At 36.4% G+C, this 21,124-nt stretch overlaps 1 protein-coding gene across 1 annotated transcript in view; it reads left to right on the top strand.

The window, feature by feature from the left end:
* Window positions 1–21,124, top strand: part of TMPRSS15 (transmembrane protease, serine 15) — a 272,391-nt gene that overhangs the window by 215,390 nt on the left and 35,877 nt on the right. Inside the window, exons 21-23 of the mRNA XM_006889826.1 lie at window positions 3,314–3,409; window positions 14,281–14,330; window positions 14,491–14,665. Of these exons, the coding sequence (XP_006889888.1) occupies window positions 3,314–3,409; window positions 14,281–14,330; window positions 14,491–14,665 (321 nt within the window). The remainder of the gene's footprint in view (window positions 1–3,313; window positions 3,410–14,280; window positions 14,331–14,490; window positions 14,666–21,124) is intronic.

Genomic DNA, 21,124 nt, shown 5'->3' with positions numbered 1-21,124 from the left:
AGGTTGAAAAGGTATGGAGATAGGATGCATCCCTTGCGTACACCTTCCCAATTTTGAACCATGCAGTGTTCCCTTGTGTGTGATATTCCTGATACCCTACACAAAAGAAACACAATTTGTGTCTATTCATAATGGATAGACATCTCTCAATACTTGTAAAAGGAAAGTGTAAAATAATGAAACCTTCACCAGTGATGAAAGTTACACCATTGATAAAATTTCCAGTCACTTGCTATGCATCTGAGAGCTGGACAATGGATAGGGATGACAGAAGACGAGTTGATGCCTTGGAGTTGCAGTGTTGGAGAAGAACATTGAACATACAGAGGACAGCCAAAAGAACAAATAGTTATATATTGGAGAGGGTGTAGGCAGAGTGCTCTTTGGATGATGAGGCTTCGCCTCACATGCTTTGGGCATGTTACTGGCAGGGGCTGGAGAGGGACATAATGCTTGGAAAGGTGGAGAATCTGGGAAGGAAAGGGAGACTCTGAACCAGGTGGTTTGACACAGTGACTGCCACAATAGGGCTTTGTATGCCAGGGAATATGAAGATGGCACAGGATAGGACAGGGTTCAGATCCATTGTTCATAGGGTCACTATGAGTCATACTGGGCTCAATGGCACAACAATAACAAAAAAAAGTCTGTTTGATCTGCCTTCTGCCTTAGTATGAGTTTATAGGTAATTATGATTGCCATTTAGTTAATATGTAGAATATGCAGTTATTTGAAATGACTCATGTCTGCCTTGTGCTCAGTAATGTCTTGGTTAATATAAGAGAAATTGAGGCCTTTTGTCTCCTTCAGAAGCAAGCTATACATCTAAGAAACAGAATGTTATATGGGAGAGTATTTTCCCAGTCCCATTTAAAATAGTAGTTTTCTAGTTGCCCATCTTGAAAGTCTCAAAATAATTGTTTAGTTATTCCTATTCTTTGTTTTTATAAGAACCTGAGCTTTTGATCTTTAAGCTTCAAAGTATTATTCACAAGTTCGTTCACTTAGACAATTTATGTAGTTTAGCCTTTTCACTTTTGCCTGCAATATTTTTCCTGTGTCTTTTTGCCTCTTCTCCTAGTCTTCCTTATGTTGTAATTATTAATGTTACTATGGTGGACTAATAAACTCATGGTGACCCCATATGTCAGGCCAAAATATTGCCTACTTGTGCACCATCTTTGCAGTTGCTGTGCTTGAATTTGTTGTGGCTACTGTGTGTTTTGCTTATGTGTCAAATGCATTAATGGTTGGCTACCCAATGCGGACAGAGAGTGGGGTGGAGCTCCCCGATTACAACAAGCTTGGAAGGAGGAGTGGCATCCACTTCCATAGTAGCTTGCCTCTGGAAACCCCATGAACCTGGAGAGAGGATGAAAGGCACCCAAGCACAGAGGACTCTCCTTCATAGGGTCGCTATGAGTTGCCTGCGACTCGATGGCACTTAACAACAACAACAACAACAAACATTCTAAATTGAAGTCTTTTACCTAGCGTGTTTCTGTATGCATATATTCTTGGTGCCCTTTGAAACTGTCAGGCCTATTGGTTTGTTTTCTAAATTTTAGCAAATTCATCTTAAATAAATATTTAAATAAGAGAATACTTCTGCCCGCACTGGATGAATACCTTAATCTCTGTAAATAAAAGCAATACTCATGTTCTTTTAGTAAATCTATTTCAGATTTAGATAAAGTAAGTAAGCATTGCTAGGAATATTTTGTTATTTTTCCTGTTTTTACAACATTCTAAATTCTTGGAAATTTAGTAGAACCTTCATTAGTTTTTCAGAAGCTGTAAAGCACTCAATTCAGTTACAATTTGTTCAGAAGGTTATCTTGCTCCATCTAGTATTTCTCCTCTTATTTAACATACTGCTATGTATATTTCTTAGGAATTTAATACACATTGATAGAAAAAAGTAAGAGTTGGATTTGATCTGAGGTAAACATTAGGCTTTCTTTGAGAGGAGCAGTGATAGATCAAAGTGTGACCAAGATACCTAATGTAAAAAAGCAGGAATGAGATCTTTTTTTCCAAACTGAAAGTGAATTCTTATAGGAAAATTAAAAAGTAGAATTACAATAGGAATAATTAAACTCAAGCATTAATTAAATGTTTCTGGCTAGTACTAAGGAATTTGTTGTTTTCTGACAGTGAGTTGATTCTGACTCATAGAAATCCTATGGTTAAGAGATCTGAATCCTGTCCTACCCAGTGCCACCGTCCCAATCCTGGGCATACTTGAGCACATTGCTACAGTCACCGTGTCAGTTTATCTTGTTAAAGATCTTCCTCTCTTATACTTACTCTTCAGCTTTCACAGAATGATGTCTTTTCCCCATACTGGCCTCTTCTAAGAACATGCACAAAATATGAGACAAAGTTTCATAATCCTTGCTTCCAAGGAACATTCTGGTTTCACTTTCTCCAGGATATACCTGCTTGTTCTCTTCACATTCCACGAGATAATCAATACTCTTTTCAAATAACACAACTCAGAGTCATTGATTCTTCCTCTTTCGTCCTGCTCAAGGTCCAACTTTTATATGCATAACAAGTAATTTAGAAAACCATGGTTTGTATCAGGGCAACCTTAGTTTTTAAACTGATAGCATAATGAAGAGAATGTTCAATAGATGTCTACAATTGAAAGAATAATAAAATACATATGTTTTCAAGGAAATGGAAGTTCAGTGCTTTAAAGCCTTTTGTAGAAGGAGACATCTCATTATTCCACCACATTCTGGCTTACTTACATATATCTTTCAGAGGGGTCCTGAGGCTTCTGGCTTTAAATCAGAGATATACTGCTTTGAAAGGAACAAAAATATCAAGAATGAAACAATGTTTGAAAGTTAAATAATAAATATCTCTTTTATGCTCCCTTGTTCTTGAGTAACTATTATTTTTCAAAAGAAAATTAAAAATCACAGGGAAGGGCTTACTATCTTAAGGTACAACAACTCTTGAATTGTCACTAAAATTGATCACTATAGTAACTACCAGAAAACTTGGAAATGTCAAATGAAAAAGAAATCACACTAATTTTTAACTTTTTAAAATAACATATGAGCAAACAAAAAGGACTAGAAATATGATATATGCAATAATAAATATTAAATCTTATGTTACTGTGGGTGAATCTATTGATTCACATTATCTTTAAAGTAGCAAAGCATTTGAGGATTTTTGTGTTAAAATGTTAGTCTCTTCACTTGGCATTCCATAATTTAATATCTACAACAATAAATTAGTGTATTTATTTTTCTTTTCTTTCTTTTTGTTAATTTCTGCGTGTATTTTTTCCTAGGACTGAGAACTCCTCCATGCCATTCTTATCTACTAGAGGTGGACCATTTGTGACAGTGAACAAGGCACTTAATGGCAGCTTAATACTTACACCTACGTAAGTAGTAAAAACTGTTCATGGGCTGCTTAAAGCCAAGTTTGAATACTATGTAATCTTAAAAGTTAGTTGACTTATTTTATTCATAAATTCGTGAGGTCCATGGATGGTACAAGTAGTTAAGTGTTCCATTACTAACTGAAGGGTTGGCCATTGGAACCCATTCAGAAGTGGTTCAGAAGACAAGCTTGGTGATCTGCTTATAAATTGTCGTAACCTGGCATACTCTATTAGGAAATTCCTGGAAAACTCTGAAACACACAGGGTCACTTTGAGTGGATGTTTAAGCTATAAAACAAAAAGTAAAACCACCACAAAAAATCAAATTAAAATACTAAAGTAACTTCCAAACATCATAAATAGTAACACTATCTCTGGTAACCTAGTTGTAAGAAGCTGTGCTGCAATCCTGAAGTCATGCAGTTCAAATCCACCAGCTGTTCCATGGGAGAAGACTGGGCTATCTCCTCTTGTGCATTAACTGCCTCTGAAAACCCCCTGGAGGGTTACCGCTATAAATCACTTTCACTCAATGGTACACAACAACAACATAGTTAAGAGGTGATCTAAAGGAACTCTGATAGCCTAGTGGTAAGAAATTGCATTGTCATCTCAAAGGCATGAGGTTTAAATCAACCAGCTGTTTCTCAGGGGAAGGACTGACAACCTCCTCCTGAGCAATTTGCAGCCCTTGAAAACCCACTGGATGGTCAGCTGTGAGTTGATAATATTTTGTAAGGTACAATATCTATTATAATAATAATAATAATAGTAGCTATTATTATTATTATTATTATTGTTCTACCATATGATAATGGGAGATGATGAGGATGGTACAGGGTAGGACAAGATAGGTCTGTTGTTCATAGGATTGCAATGAGTTGTATTTGACTCAAGGCACTTAAGTACCCTATACTTCTAGATACATATGATTACCTGAGGAGTACAGGTAAAAATGTTGCAAAATAAAAATGTATTTGATCACTATCAGTGTGCTATATAGTTTCATAAACAATATCTGATTTAACTCTATCATAATTTCTAAAAGAGGTAGTATATACTATCAATTCACCTGTAACTCATGTTGTTTTTGTTGTTAAGTGTCGTCAACTAGTAGACAACTCATAGCAACCCCATGAACAAAAGAACTGAATACTTATATAACTTTCATCCTTTCTCCAAGTTCATAGGGTTTCCAGACACAAGCTATTTTAGAAGTGGATGCCACTCCTAAATACAATAGCTCTAAACCCAGCCTTACCCTGAGTTAATCTGACTGTCTCCAATTCACTTACCTTCAGTTCCCCAGGTCCTGTGTCAATCCCTCTCATTCTCCTCTCCTGCACTACCTTTCCATTCTTTCAGGCATGATGTCCTGCCCCAAAGACCAGTTCTTCTTGCCAAACATGCCCAAAATATGTGAGACGGAGCTTCAAAATCCTTGCCTCCAAAGAGTAACTTGATTTCAACCTTTCCAGGCCAGACCTGTTTGTTCTATTGGCAGTTCATGGTCTGTTAATACTCTTCTCCAGCACCACAACTCAAAGACATTGATTATTCTCCTATCATCTTAAGTCATTGCCAGGTATCGGATGCCAAGCAACTAATTAAAAAGACTATGGCCTGAGTCATGCATAACTTCGTCTCTCGACTGATATTGTTGCTGTTCAGCACTCTGGAGCTGTCCCTGACAACAGTTTTTCCCAATGCAATTAATCTTGATTTTCTGACCATTGGGGGTGCCAAGAGTTTTGACTGTGGAGCTGCATAAGTTGAAATTGTTAACAATCTCAATTACTTCTCTACCATTTGGACCACGGTGAGAACCTTTATTTTCTTGATGTTGAGCTTCAATCCATATTGAAGACTACAGTCCTTGACTTTCTGTAACAAATGTCCCATTTCTCAGTTTCAGAAAGCAAGGTTGTATCATCTGCATAAAACGCAAGTTTTTCCCCAGGACTGATGCCATATTGCTCTTCATAAAGTTCAATCTCCTGATGATCTGTTCTGTGTGTAGATTGAAAAAGTGTGGAGATAGGGTATATCCTTGATGCAGTCCTTTCCTGATTTTAAGCCATGTAGTGCTTCCTTGCTTTTTTCTGACATCTGCTTCCTGGTCCAATCATAGGTTTTGCATGAGTGCAATGAAGTGTTCTGCAGTTCTTATTATTCTCAAGTTTAGCTAGAAAAGGTTGCAATCCACACAGTCAAATACTGTTGCATAGTGAATAAAGCACACATATGTATTCCTCTGGTACTCTCTACTTTCTGCCAAGATCCATCTAATGGTTATAATGTCCCCAGTGCTATGGCTTCTTCAAAATTCAACTTGTTGATCTAGCAGGTCTCTGTCAATGTACTGTTCTATTCTTTTTTTTTTAAATAAACTTCAGCAGAAATTTGCTTGTTTGGTATTATTAATATTGTTTGATAATTTCAATACTTTGCACTTTGTTGGATCACCTTTTGGGGGGATAAGAATAAAGATGGATCTCTTTCAGTCAGTTGGCCAAGTAGTTGACCTCTAGATTTCTTGGCATAAGTTGGTAAGCACATACAGGGCTGCATATTATTGTTAAAATATGTCAATTGGTACACCATCAATTCCTGAGGCTTTGTTTATTTTGCCAATTCCTTCAGAGCAGCTTGAACTTTCTCTTTCATCATCATTGCCTCTTGGCCACATGTTGTTTCATGAAATTTTTCTGTATCAACCAATTTTATTTTTGGTACAGAGACTCTATCATTCTTCTGTGTTTCCTGGATTGTTTCATATTTAGCCCATGGAGTCCTTAACTATTACAACTCAAGGCTTGAATTTGTTCATTAGTTCTTCTAGCTTAAAAAATATTGTACAAATTGTGTGCTTGTGAGTTTGAATCAACTCATAGCTGACCCTCTAGTAGGTTTTCTGTCAGTTAATAACAAAGGAGAAGTTTACCCATCCTTCTGCTTTGGAGCAGTGGGTAAATTCACATAGCTTTGCAGAACAGCTTCTTACCACTAGGCCACCAGTGGAGACAAGAAGGGAAAAGTTTCCTCTCACATGCTTGTTTCTAGGATATGCTTTTCCTTAGAGAAGTATAGCATGGTTGAAAAGGTAGGGGGACATTAAAGAAGAAGACAACTGTCTACCAGGTGAGTTGACACATGACTACAGCAATGGCCTCAAATGTGTCAGAGATTGTGAGGTTGAAACAGGTTGGAGCAGTGAACAGATCTGTTTTTCATTGTGTGATTATTACTCGTACTGAAGTCAAGAGAACCTAACCACAACAACAACAGATTCATGAAAAAAATATATTAAATCACCAGAGGAATTATGAGACTAATTTGGGGTTGGAATCCAGATCAGGAAGTCATCCGGAGCAGGCAGATTCTACAGAGGTTTGTTTTCTGATTCTGGTGAGACTTGGATGTGGAATGTTTATGCATAATTGGATGTGAGCTGATTGGATTTGGCCTCCTATTTTAAAAAGCATTTGAGTTTTAATTGTTTTTGGTCAAACATTCTTCTAAGTGATATAGCCCTGTTATGTCCATTTGCTATACAGAGCTAAGTTGTGGTTGCTGTGATGCCAAACACTGTGTCACTTATACATCAAATGTGATAATGATTACCCATAGTGTCATGATGGACAGTGTTTGGTGGAGCTTGCCATTTAAAACAGGCTTGGAAAGCAGGAGTGGGATCCACTTCTGAAATAACTTGCCTTCAGAAGCTCTATGAACTTAGAGAAATGATGAAAGTTATATAAGTGTTCAGGTCTTTCATTCATAGAATCACTATGAGTCATCTACGACTCGACAGCACTTAACAACAACAACAGTTTTAAAGAGTTGTACTGCAAACATAGATGTGGTACTTCTCTGAAAGTTCAATTCTACCAGTCGTTCCTCAGGAAAAAAATCTCCTGTGTGATTTATATCCTTAAAAATCCTCTAGAAGTTCAATGATGAATCTTTTCTAACCGGATGAAAATATGTTAGTATTATTTTATTTTAGTTTTGGAAAAATAGGTACAATGTTTATTATACTAAAGAGATCATTCAAATACAAATTAAAAATCATGAAAAAGAAGAAAAAAGTACAGCATATAATGGTATTCCTTCTGCTTTTATCTGTTTTAATAAATATTACATGAGTGCTAAATACAGGCAGTCAGGCTTCAAGTTATGTCTCTGTATTTCTACTTTTAATATTAGGATTTTATAGTAGTTACTAAGATTTTTAAAAGTTCTTCCTGAATTCAGAGCTTAAGTTTTACAGTATCATTAAAGCCCAGCTATAGCTGGGAGAAAGTAGCAGGAAGACACCATTACTAGGGATTAGGATTTAAGATGTCATTGGCTGGTGTATTAGTTTGTAGCATTTTGTACAATATACTTAATAGTGAATAAAAAGAACTATATAATTGTTTAACTGTTCACAGAACTTTCCATTTCCATATTATGGAGCAGTAAAACACATCAGAACAGAGAATTTTAGTAGCAATCAAACATTCTGTTTACAGTTGATAGTATTAAATACTTACCTGCTGGGATGTCGACTGATATTATTTTTAACATCATTAGGGGTGAATTAATACTCCTACAAAACATTGAAGCTTGTACATGAGTTTTGTACTTACATCCTCCTAAACATGAGACAGGCATCAGCGTGAGAGACTGGAAACAGTGAAAGGTGCACAATATCACAGAAGTGACTTTTGGCCTAAGACATCAAAACAAGGAGTACTTGCTGGATATGAAAGGCAGGAATGCGGATGTAGCAGAGAAAGGAAAAGAACACGACACATGTGCCAGGGTGGAGCGGATACTGAATGTATTGGTTATTTCTGTAAGAGAAGTGTTTTTCATCCACTCCTTTTGGTAAAAGTTTTGTCTGACAGATGTTCTAAAACTAACTTTCCAAATTAAGAAAGACTAGGAAGAAGAATTGACCATCCACTTCAGAAATATAACAGGTATTTGAATAGTCTACTTTGAGTAGACTAATAAATAGGACATTGAGGCTGAGCCCTCAAATTTTGAAACACAAAGGAGAAGGAACAGTTGTAAGCAGAAACTAATGATTGGAACGTAGAATATGAGAAACATGAATATAGGAAAATTTGACATCATTAAGAAATAAATGAATGTATAAATATTGATGTATTAGGTATTGGCAAAATGAGATGAATTGGCATGGGAAACTCTGAATCTGACAATAAATCATATGATCTACTACACTGGTAATGACAGGGTAAGAAAAAACAGGGTTGCTTTTATAGTTCAAAAGGCCATTTCTAGATTCTTCTTGGAATACAATATTTTGAGTGACAGGATAATATCCATATACATAAAAGGAAGACCTGTTAATACCACTATCATTCAAATTTATCACTTAACAACCAGAGGCAAAGAGGAGGAAATAGATGATTTCTACGAATTTTGTGGTCAGAAATTGATCTAATATTAAACCAAGGTCAATTAATAATAATAGGTGACTAGAATGCAAAATCTGGGAACCAGGAAGAAGGATCAGTATTTGGAAAACATGGACTTGGTGACAAAAATGATATTAGGTATGAATGATAAAATTCTGCACAATCAATGATTTATTTATTGCAAAACCCTCTCTTTTATAAAAACATAAACACATTATGCAAAGTGAACTAATTCAGTCCTACAAGGACAAATATTGTACAAAACAATCAGAATGAGTTTGATGATCCAATATGAGGTAAAGTGTGGAAATAGAAGGGTGAGGATGAGAGGGGGGGGTTAGGGTGGTGTTAATCTTAGGGTTATACAATTCAGTGGGTGGTGGGTTTAAGGAACTGAGAAGGATCTTTTGTGAAAAACAATACATTCAAGTTTTGTAAATAAATCAGAATTTTTTAGAAAAGAATAAAAATAGGAAAACAATGAACTTGTGATATTTTAATGGCATAACATAAATCTGTTTATATATAGTAAAAATAAAAAGACTAGTTTCTCCAGAAAAAAAGGGAAAAAAACACACACCAAAAAATTAGAACTAAGCAAAGGCTACACACATGAATCTTACCTGATAGTATGTACAGAAGTCAGATCAATTATATCTGTGGAAAAAATTGTTTGAAAAGTTCAATACCTGCAGTGAAAACCAGGCCAGGGGATAATTGAGGAACAGACCATCAACTACTCATTATGCAAGTTCAGATTAAAGCTAAATAAGTCAAATCATATCCATAGGAATCAAAATTTCATCTGGAGTCTATCCCTGCCTTAATTTAAAAACCAACTTAGGGACAGTTTTGAGGTCTTAAACACTAATGAACAAAGGCCAGATGAACTGTGGGAGTATATCAAGAATATCATCCATCTCAGTCTGTCCCCAAGCCCTATGTCAGTCTCATTTTACAACAGTGGCACTATACAGTATTGGTCCATTTGTGACTGAAAAAAGATGGGATAAATTATGTATACTGTATTCAAACAAATGAGAGAACTGTTTAACAGGTATATATGATTAGGTATTATTGTCATGACATGAGTCCAGAACGAAGGCTCCATAGTGGAGTGGATTGGGGAAGAAGGATTGTATGACAATGAAATAATTTTTCTTTTACTTTTGGAAGACAAGAACAAACTGCAGGGGAAGAGTTGGCAAGGAGAAAAGTACAACAATGAATGAATGGAAATCCAAAATCTCTGTAAATCTTCATTAAAATATCATCCATGAGGAATGCAGAAGGTCATTACAAATACGAAGAAGAAAGCACCAAAATAGATGTCATAAGAGACTCTGAATATTGTACTAGCATGCTGAGAAGCCAAAGCAAAGGGCAGAAATCAGGAAGTCAAGGAGCTGAATAGAAAATTTCAAAGGGCAGCTTGAGAAAACAAAGTATTACAATGATATGTGCAAGGAGCTGGAGTTGGAAAATCAAAAGGGCTGAACTTCCTCGGTATTTCTTAAGTGGAAGGACTAAAGCTAACGGACAAATTCAAGCCTTGAGCTGCAACACTTAAGGATGCTATGGGCAGAATTTAGACTGATCAAAGATTCATTAAAAGAAGATGGAAGATAGTATACAGAGTACATTGTACTAAAGAGAATTACCTGACCCAAAAGGATTTCAAGAAACAACATATGATCAAAAGGCAATGGTGCTGAAGGAGAAGTCCAGGCTGCTCTGACAGATTTGGCAAAAAATAAAGTACCAGGAATTGAGGGACTACAATTTAACTAACAGATGCTACCTGGGACATGCTCACCAGATTGTGCCAAGAATTCTGGAGGACAAACTACCTAGCCAACTGACTGGAAAAGATCTGTATTTATTATCATTTCAAAATAAAGTTGACCTGACATAGAGTGGAATTTATCAAACTATATCACTAATATAATACACAAGGAAAATTTTGCTCAAGATTTTCCAAAATTACTGGAACAGTACATTGACAGAGAACTACCAGTAATATAAGCTGGGTTATGAAGAGGTCATGGGACAGAGACATTATTACCAAGATCTACGGATCTTGGCAAAAAGCAGAGTACCAGAGCAATGTTTGTGTTTACTTGACTATGCAAAAACATTTCACAGTGTGGTCATAACTAATTGTGGCTAACCTTGAGGAGAACACTTGATTGTGCTTATGCAAAACTTATACCCAGACAAGGAAATAATCCTCAGAAGAGAGCAAGGAAACACTGCATGGTTCAAAATCAGGAAAGGAGTGTGTGAGAAAGATGTCCTGACTCCAGTCTTTTCAATCTATATGCAGAACAGATCATTCAGGAGGCTGGGCTTTATAAGGAGGGATATGACTTCATGATTGGAGGAAGACTTATCCAACTACCTATGCTATGCAGATGATACAACCTTGCTTGGTGAAACTTAGGAGGTCCTGAAATGCTTGCTGTAGAAGGTCAAGGACTATAGTCTTCAATATGGTTTGAGCGCAACATTAAGAAGACATAGATCTTCATCACTGGCCAATTAGCGCACAATGATAGCTGGAGAAGAGATTGAGATTATTAACAATTACAGCTCCACAATCAATACTCTTGGCACTAGCAGTCAGGAAATCAAAAGACAAGTTGCATTGGAAGAAATCTGTTGTCTGAGACTTCTCCAGAATATTGAAAAGTAATGATGTCAGTCTAGAGACTAAGGTGTGCTTGATCCAGGCCACGGTCTTCTCAATTACCTGCTATGTATCAGAGAGCCTGACAGTTACTACGGATGACAGAAGAATTGATGATTTTGAGTTGTAGTGCTGGAGAAGTGTCTTGGACATAACATAGAACACCAAGAAAACAAACAGGTCTTGCTGAAACCATGTTTATCCTTGAAGGCTAGAATTTTGAAATTCTGTCTCACATACTTTGGGCACATGGTCAGGAAAGATTGATACTTGGAGAAGAACACCATGCTTGGAAGGGTGGAGGGAAAGCACAGGAGAGGAGGACACCAGATGAGATGGAGTGATACAGTAACTGGGGCAATAGGCATAGGTGTGTTGGAGTCAGTGAGAGTGGCTCAGCACAGGGCAGGTTTCACAGCTGTTGAACATAGATTGGGTTCCTATGAGTTGTAGGCAACTCAAGGACACCTATCAACAGCAACTTTTATATTACTGGTACAGATATTGGATAAATTTGTCTAATGAGGATTTCTTCTACTTATACTCTCTAGACATTTACAAATCAATAAGGACAAGAAGAAAAGAATAATTTTGAAAACATTTGACTTAACATGCATGTTTGAGAATAGAGGTAGATTTCTCATGCTCATAAACAAAATACTAGCATTGCCTTACACTGAAGTCGCTATTTTATGTATATGCATGTTGTTTGAAAGACACAATACTTACATAGTTAACACTAACCTTATATCACATTGGTAGAGGTCCTTATATATTTTTTCTGAATTAATCATGTTATGCTAAGAAAGGCAGAAGTTCAGTGAAGGAATGGAAGAAACGAGAATGAATTGGCACAGAAACTGCAACTGTGAGCCTGAGAATGACAGGGATCATGACAATGGCACAGGATAGGATACATTTTTGTTCTCTTATTCCTAGGGCCACTATACTTAGTCAACTTAATGACACTTAAATAACAATAACAAATTGGGGGGGGGGAATAAAGCAGTTTATTATTGCGGGGATTATTATGTTTAGTCATTGGTCACTTTGTGTAGAACTGAAATAATTTCTTTCTCTACACTAAGATTTGACCAGTACATGTTCATGCATGAACATTGTGCATAGCCAACATGCATAAGTCCTATAGCTGTGAATAAAGATTAGATGACACTTTAAAGTGTACAAGTACACAGTCTGAAAATGAATACTTCATCTTTCTACTTCAAGTAGATAAAATAAAGAAAGTTAGTTAATTGAGGATTCTTCTTGAGAGTGGTTATGGAGGGATGAATATATCTATATTGAGATGGTGAAAACAACTGCAGGCACATTGGCAATTGATAAGGAACCCTGGCAGTAACTGTTTAAGATTTTGGTTGCAAGCAGAAGGGTCAATAATTTAAACGCAAGAGCCATTTCTCAGGAAAAGCTGAGGCAGTCTTAGTACTTAGAGACTGAAAGTTTTGTGAACCCTTTGAGTCAGTTAAACTTGTGTATAGGTTCGCTTGAAGTCACAACTAGCTTCACAGCAATGTGATTGGCTATGCTTTTGATAAGTAGATTTCCTTCCACTTCAGTTGTAATTGTCCTCTGTTCTAAACGTTATGTCAAATGTATAACAAGGCTCTGATCTCAAATCTTTTCACTTGTGTTCCAGAATTACTACAGGGTTTTGGTTATATTCATAATCTGATGTGCAGCTTAGGTCTCATTTGTGATTTTTGTTCTATTTTCGTCTGGAAGTTTAAGTACAACATGCACAATGAGATGAAAAAACAGAAATTGTTTAAATTTTAATTGTGTGTTGTACACTGTGTGTATTTTGAAGCTGCCAATCGCTGTTCCATGGAAAAAAAGATGCACAGTCTTCTTCCATAAAAAATTACAGCCTGAAAAAAACTTGATGGATGGTCACTATGAGTTAGTACCCACTCCACTGCAGTGCATTTGGATGTGTTTTTATCTGCACTAGCTGTTTTAGGAAAAAAAGAAAGGGAAAAAAAGTGTGAGCAAATACTTTAATTTCTTACGTTATACTGATCTCTAGTGGTTGCTACACATAACACATTTTAAGTTTCCTTTGTTGAAATTTTTGTTCAAAATGCTTGGCTTTTGAAAAATGTTAGATGCAAACTTTTTTATCAGTGATGAGTTTTTACATAATGTATATTTGCACTGTATTTATATTTTTCTGTATTTATATGTCTCTCTCTTAGCCTCTGTGATTTCATTATCATTAAACTTCTCTAATAAAGAATGCTCTCTGATCTGCAGTTTTGAATATTGCATAACTTATCTGTTAGAACACAGGAATATAGGCTGTAATACATAATAACGAAAATTAGGTTTGAGTCAATGAAATAACAAGAGGTATAATTTATCTTGTGTGATTTGGGGAAGATCGTATCTTTTTTTTTTGGTGTTTTTTTTTTTAACATATATTTCTTTTCATTGTCAAAATATTCCAGCAAAGTAAATACTACTGCTTTAATTTTATGAATAAGAAAGCAAAGTCTCACTGGTACTGAGCTACTTACCCCAAATCACACAAGTAAATGCAAATTCAGGGCTATTTGACTCCTCATCCAGGCTTTTACAGCTATGTTTCATTCATTCAGAGTTTGTCATATATGTTCCTTACACTATGAAGTCAATTTTACTAAGAATATAGAATTTGTTAAACTGCTTTATGTTGAAAAATTAATTGCACAACTTTTGAAATAAAATTGTTATCTTTTTTCTTACAGAAAAATGTGTTTACAGAACTCATTGATTCAATTGCAATGCAACCCTAAAAGTAAGTAAATATTTTATAGTAGTCTTAAGTTTACAATTCTGAATAGAGTATTTATATCACCTTAAGTGACTTTGTATTGATCCATTTGACTTTTATGATGGGAAGAAATTCATCAAGACACAATATGCACTTTCTTCCCCACCACAATGTCTTTTGCTAGCATGTGGACAAAAAATGGTGGTTCAAAAAGTCAGCCCAAAGATTGTTGGTGGAAACAACGCAGAAGAAGGAGCCTGGCCTTGGCTGGTAGCTCTGTATCATAATGACAGACTACTCTGTGGTGCTTCTCTCATCAGCAACGATTGGTTGGTGTCTGCTGCACATTGTGTGTATGGGTAAGTCTTAATGTCCCTTCTCTGGATAAGTCAACACGTTAGACACCCCCTCACCAATATCCATTTCCCTTTTAGACAGCCTTACAAAATGATCCCTTAAGAAAATCACCCCTACTGTTAATGACATTACAAGCTTTCAAGTCATTCATCTTAAATTTGACTAGATATTTTCATCAAATATTATTTCCTATATAAATAAAATTTTAATATTTTAAAACTTATTCACAAGGTAATAATGTATGGAGATGAAATTATATTTTACCTGTGATGTTTTTTCTGGTTATCATTTAATTAAAAGGAGCTATGATGGTGGGATTGTTAAAGTATTCAGCTGTTAACTGAAAGGTCAGCAATTCAAACCTTTCAGGGCTTCTCAGAGGAAAAGACCTGATGATCTATTCATGTAAAGATTCAAATAAAAACAAACCTGTCGCCATTGCGCTGATTCAGATGCAGGGTGAACCAACAGTCCAGAGCTGCCTCACAAGGTCTCCAAGGCAGAAATCTTCGTAGAAGAAGACTACCACGTTTTTCTCTCAAGGAACTCTCAATTGGTTTGCTCACCCTTCCTTCACTTTGCAAATGAGCACTTGAGCCACTGCACCACCAAGACAGTTACATAGAAACTAAAGGCTCAGAAACCATATGGGGCAGTTCTACTCTGAAATATAATATTATTATAAGCACACAATACCAATATTATTTCTTTAGACTACACTTGATAGTCAATAATTATTGACATCATGCATGCATCAGTAGCCCTCAAGTTAGAAATGTATTTTGCTTTAGCAGTTCATGAGTAGGCACTTTGTTGTAAACTAGAACGACAAAACCAAACACTCAACAACTTAGTTACAAGTCAGATCTAGTTTGATAGATCCACACAGACAATGTACTCCTGGGAAATTTACAGCCTGACAACCTGCTGGAAGGTTAGCTCTGCATAGGTTGCGATACAATGACAGTGCATTAGTGAAGTGGTGTTGCTATACCAAAGTTCCCTCTCTTGCACTAAAAATCCCAGAATGGCTCTGAGGGAGAAGGATGGACAATCTCTTCCCTGTGATTTACTGCCCTGGACATTGAATGGAGGGTCAGATATGACATGCTTCCAACTCAAGTGAGTATAATTGAAATTTAGGACAACAACTCCTCATATATAATTTTCTAATTTTTTGTAACATAATAAGTATGAGAATATTTTTGTTGCATTGTAAGCCAAGGGTACATTTTACCCTCTAGAAATAGACATTCCAAAAGCAGTATCACAGGGAAGAATAGATTGGATAAGGAGAAGAACAAATTAAGGAGAACATACATAACCCTACTCCCAAAATTGTGTTAATTCTCTGCAAAGTAGTACTTCTTTAGATAATTACATTCCAATATATTTTCATTAAAGCAACAAAAACAACAAAATCTCATGGCTGTGGCCTCTGTTCTGGCTGTAAGTGATGTTCCAAAGGGTTTCCAAGGCTGGACATTTTACGAGATGATGACTCATTTTTCTTCTGCATGGGAAGACATAGCCTTTTGGTGTCAACTATGCCACCAGAAGAAAGAGTAACTTTTCATAAGATACTCATAAGCCTTGAGTTCCCACTCTGAATAAATAAGAGAGGTTTCCAGTGGATGAATCTAAGTGTGAGGAGTATAATGAGCCTCTCTATAGGCAGCTGTTAGAATCCCCAAGGAAACAACCCAGGTTTACTCAGATGAAAAATGAGTAAATATCAAGAGGACTCTGTAAAGTACTGAAGTGCAACAATGTCCGTCTGGAGACTAAGGTGTGCCTGATACATGCCATGGTCTTTGCAATCACTTGTTATGCATCAGAGAGCTGGACAATGATTAGGGAGGATATAAGGAGAATTCATGCCTTCGAGTTGTGGTGTTGGAGAAGAGTATTGAATATACCATGGACTGCCAAGAAAACAAACAGATTCATCCTAGAGAGGGTTAAATCAAGATACTCCTTGGAGGCAAAATTTCTGAAGCTTCACCTGACATACTTTGGACATGTTGCAAGGAAGGACCAGTTTTTGGAGAGGTACGTCATGCTTGGAGGGACAGTGCAGGAGAGGAAGACCCTCAAAGAGATGGATTGATTTAGTGACTGGGGTAATAGGGGTAGGTGTGTCAGAGATAGTTAGATTGGCACAGGACAGGGCAGAGTTTAGGACTTTTGTACTTAGGGTCACTATGAGTCGCAGGCGACTCAATGGCACATAACAACAGAAACAACATACAAATACAAGTATTAAATGTTCTTGACTAAGTGAATACAACTTGTCTGACACAGGGGGGTTTGGAAGATATGGGTGGAGTTTCAGAGGTCAAGGATAATGGCAAAATATCTGAATAACCACTATATCAGAAAAGGGAAGATTAACATGCATAATCCTAGGAATCTAGAGCATCAGGATTCTTAGGTCTCAGGTTTGTCAACCATTTGATCTCTAAAGATCTACATCCAAAGCTTTATCTCCTTTGTAAACTGAGCCCTGTATCTAGGGTTTTCCCCATATATAGATAACCTTTTCTCGATTTGATCCTTCCAATAATTATATTTTCATATGTCCAGGCACATCAAAGCAAATGTCTAAGAAAATCAATATTCCTATTCCCTGCCTAATCAAGCTTTAACCACTTATTGTACAATTTTGAACTGAAGAACATCTAGATACACAGTGTATTGCAAATACAGGGTATGTGAGCTAAAGATTTAGCATATCCCATTTACATATGTAAGTTTTAGTACATTGGTAACCTCATACATTAAATCTTGTATTTTGTAAATTCCTCTGTTGAATGTTCTTAGAGAACACTTGCTTTTTAAATGTCAACCAGGCTTGTAGTAATATTGGTGGCATCTTTCAATTATCTACCTTCAGGGTATATCTAGCATAGGTCAATGATACCAATATTATACATTTTCAAACTGTAAATATACCCCTAAAATAGGAAAGCAGTTGTCCTATTATGTGTTCAACCATACATAACCCTGTTGTTGTTGTTGTTATGTGCCATAAAGTCATCTATGACTCATAACGGCCTTATGTACGCTAGCTCTGAAAGCTGCCCTATCCTGCACCAATCTCATCATCTCCCACAGACTTAATCCCATTGCTCCAGTCACTGAATCAATCCATCTCATCCTGGATCTTCCTCTCTTGCACTGTCCCTCCACCCTTCCAAACATGCTGTCCTTCTCCAAGGACTGGTCCCACCTGGCCATGTGCCCAAAGAATGTGAGATAGAGCCTCAAAATCCTTGCCTCCAGGGAGCAAATTGGTTTCACCCTCTCGAAGATAGACTTATTTGTTCAGCCATACAGGACATAAAATGTCATTTCACATGACTTCAATTTGAACATAAAGAAGAAAAAAAAAAAGTAAGCTGTAATAGAATTGTGATGAACTCAATATTAACCATAACATTTCTAGCATTTCAATTTAGTTTTTCTATCCATTTCATTGGCATTATTTCTTTTCTAAATGGAAAGAATTATCTTGCTTCATATTTCCTGTCTCTTACAAAGCAAGACAATTTCATGTAATAATTAAATAATTTTATGAAAATAAAAAATGAATAATTTTCTAAACTGTTTTAAAACGCTAGTGGAACAGTGAAAAGTTTAATTCCCTAATGAAAATATTAGTCCAAAATAAAAACCTACAATGTATAGCAACCATGTAACACATATTTAGGACTTACCTGCAGTATAAATATGGTTTAGATATTTTCCTACCAGTGTAAAATAGCTTAATTGGGCAACTTTTCTCCTGTCCACATTTTTATTGTTGATATTCCAGTTTTGTATTGGAACTGGCCTCCATGAGCTCATGTGAAACCTGTACTTAGACCAGGAAAAAGGTGTAAAAATAAAGAAGGAAACACTACATGGTTCAAAATCAGGAAAGGAGTTACATGAGGGATGTGTCCTGTCTCCATATCTTTTAAATCTATATGTGGAACAGATCATTCAGGAGGCTAGTCTTTATGAGGAGGATTGTGGCATCAGAAGAGGAAGATTATCAACAACTTACATTTTGCAGATGATATAACCTTGCTCACTGATACTAAGGAGGACCTGAAACATCTGCTACAAAAAGTGAAGGACTGCAGTTTTCAGTATGGATTGAAGCTTAACATCAAGAAAATGAAAATTCTCACCACTGGACCACTGGCAGTACCATGATAGGTGAAAAAGAGATTGTGACTACTAACAATTTTAGATTGCTCTGTTCCATCAGTCAAAACTCTTGGAACCAGTAGTCAGAAAATCAAAAGACAAATTGGATTAGTTAGGAAAAGCTGCTGTCAGAGACTTCTACAAAGTGTTGAAGAGCAATGAGGTCAGTTTAGAGATTAAGGTGCACCTGATCCAGGTCATGGTCTTTGTGATTACTTGTTATGCATCAGAGAGCTAGGCAATGAATAAGGATTACAGAAATTATGTTATTGATCTGTGCTGCTAGAGAATATTTAACATACCATGGGCTGCCAAGAGAACAAGAAAGTCTGTCCTGGAGAGAATAAAGCAAGTTGTTCTCTGGAGGCAAGGATTTTGATACTCCATCTTACATACTTGGGCATGTTGCCCAGAGGAACCAGTCCTCGGAGAAGGATTTACTGCTGGGAATGATGGATGAACAACATAGGAAAGGAAGATCCTGGCTGAGATGGATTGACATAATAACTAGGGCAATAGGGGCAGGAGTATTGAAGAGAGTGAGATTGGCTCAGGATAGGACAGATTTCAGAGCTATTGTGTATAAAGTCGCTATGAGTTATTGACACATAGCAACAACAGACTGGTGTTGGTATACTTTAAAGTTGGATATATAATGGAAAAATAAACAAACAAAAAACAACACAACACACCAAAACCCCAAACTCACTGTTGTTGAGTTGGAACCAACTCATAGATAACCCTTCAGTGGGTTTTCAGGAGGTTGTAAATCACATGGGGGGGAGATGCTCATCTTCCTCCCCTAGAGGAAGGCAGAGGCACTGCATTTGGATTAACAGCACAACTCCCTACAGACTATACCAGGGTCTTTATCTTTTCTAATTAAACTGTGCTGCAATCACAGAGCCATTCAGTTCATATCCCACCAGCTGTTCCATGAGAGACAAATGGGCAATCTCTTCCCATGCAATTAACTGCCTCTGAAAACCTGCTGGATAGAGCTATGACTTGGTTCCAACTCAATGGTACTGAACAACAGCAAAACAAAACATGCTGTTGTTGTTGTTGTTGTTGTTGTTGTTGTTATGTGCCGTAGAGTCGACAAAACATAGCAAAGCAAAAATTAATCCCACAGCCATCAGCTGGATTTTGACATAGAAACACTATGTTTTTGTTGTTTTGTACCATCAAGTCAGAACCAACCTATAGCTGACTTGTTGGTGGGTTTTCACGTTGCCTTACCACTCATCCAACAGAGCTCCCTAGACACATATGTTGTTGTTGCTGTGTACCTCTGAGTCTGGACCAACCTATGAAACCAACTTCTAGAGAGTTGATTTTTAGAGTCAGTAAATCGCACAGCAGGAAATTGTTTATCTTTTTATTGTGGAGATGCTAGTGGATTCAAACCATGTACCTTTCAGTTGACAACACAATTCTTTGCCATTAAGCCACCAGAGCTCCCTGTAGATAGGTTAACAGCATGATTTTAGTATTGTTGGTTGCCCTCAAGAGGATTATGAAGCATCTTGTAGCTCTGAACCACATACTGTTAGAATTGCAGGTGCATCTTCTAATACTAGGTCACATAGTTCTAATATACCAAAGACATGTTAGAAGGAAGATGAATCAGTCAATTCCCATTGAGATTTATAATGTCAGAAAACTTGTGGAGATCTCTGTAAGTCAGAATCAATTAGATAGCATTGGATTAGATTTTAGGATTGTTACAATGATAAAGTGTTTCTGTGCTTTTGAAATCTGTGAATCATACAAGAGTGGAATATAAACATTATTGTGCTGAGAAAAGTTTACAAAAAAGTTCCAGAAAAGATGAATCCAAGTTTTGTTTTGTTTTTGAGTCCAACTATTTTACAGTAGACCTTCAACACATTTATTTTCTAAACTTTTTGTAGCAACATAATTTTAAACAAGCTGAAAAGCACAAGAATATTTCTGTTAACTCCTCTAAATTTATAGCAGATTAAATATTTACATTTTACACTGTGTGTTTTATTACTTTCTTTTCTTTTCCAGATCTGAAATAATATTTTTTCAGAATCATATGCATGTTAGTGTTGTTTTTACTTCTTGTTAAGTGCTGCTGAGTCATAAACGAATCCTAGCGACCCTATGAATGAAAGATCTGAATACTTGTATAACTTTCATCATTTCTACAAATTTATAGAGTTTCTGGAGGCATGCTATTTTGGAAGTGGATGCCAATTCTGCTTCCAAGCTTTTTTTTTTTTTTGGAAAAAACA

The sequence above is a fragment of the Elephantulus edwardii genome, unplaced genomic scaffold (assembly GCF_000299155.1).
Source record: "Elephantulus edwardii isolate Elephantulus edwardi_28Jun2011 unplaced genomic scaffold, EleEdw1.0 scaffold00081, whole genome shotgun sequence".
Taxonomy (NCBI): Eukaryota; Metazoa; Chordata; class Mammalia; order Macroscelidea; family Macroscelididae; genus Elephantulus; species Elephantulus edwardii.
The sequence above is the reverse complement of the archived record's forward strand: the minus strand, read 5'-3'. Positions and strand labels throughout refer to the sequence as shown.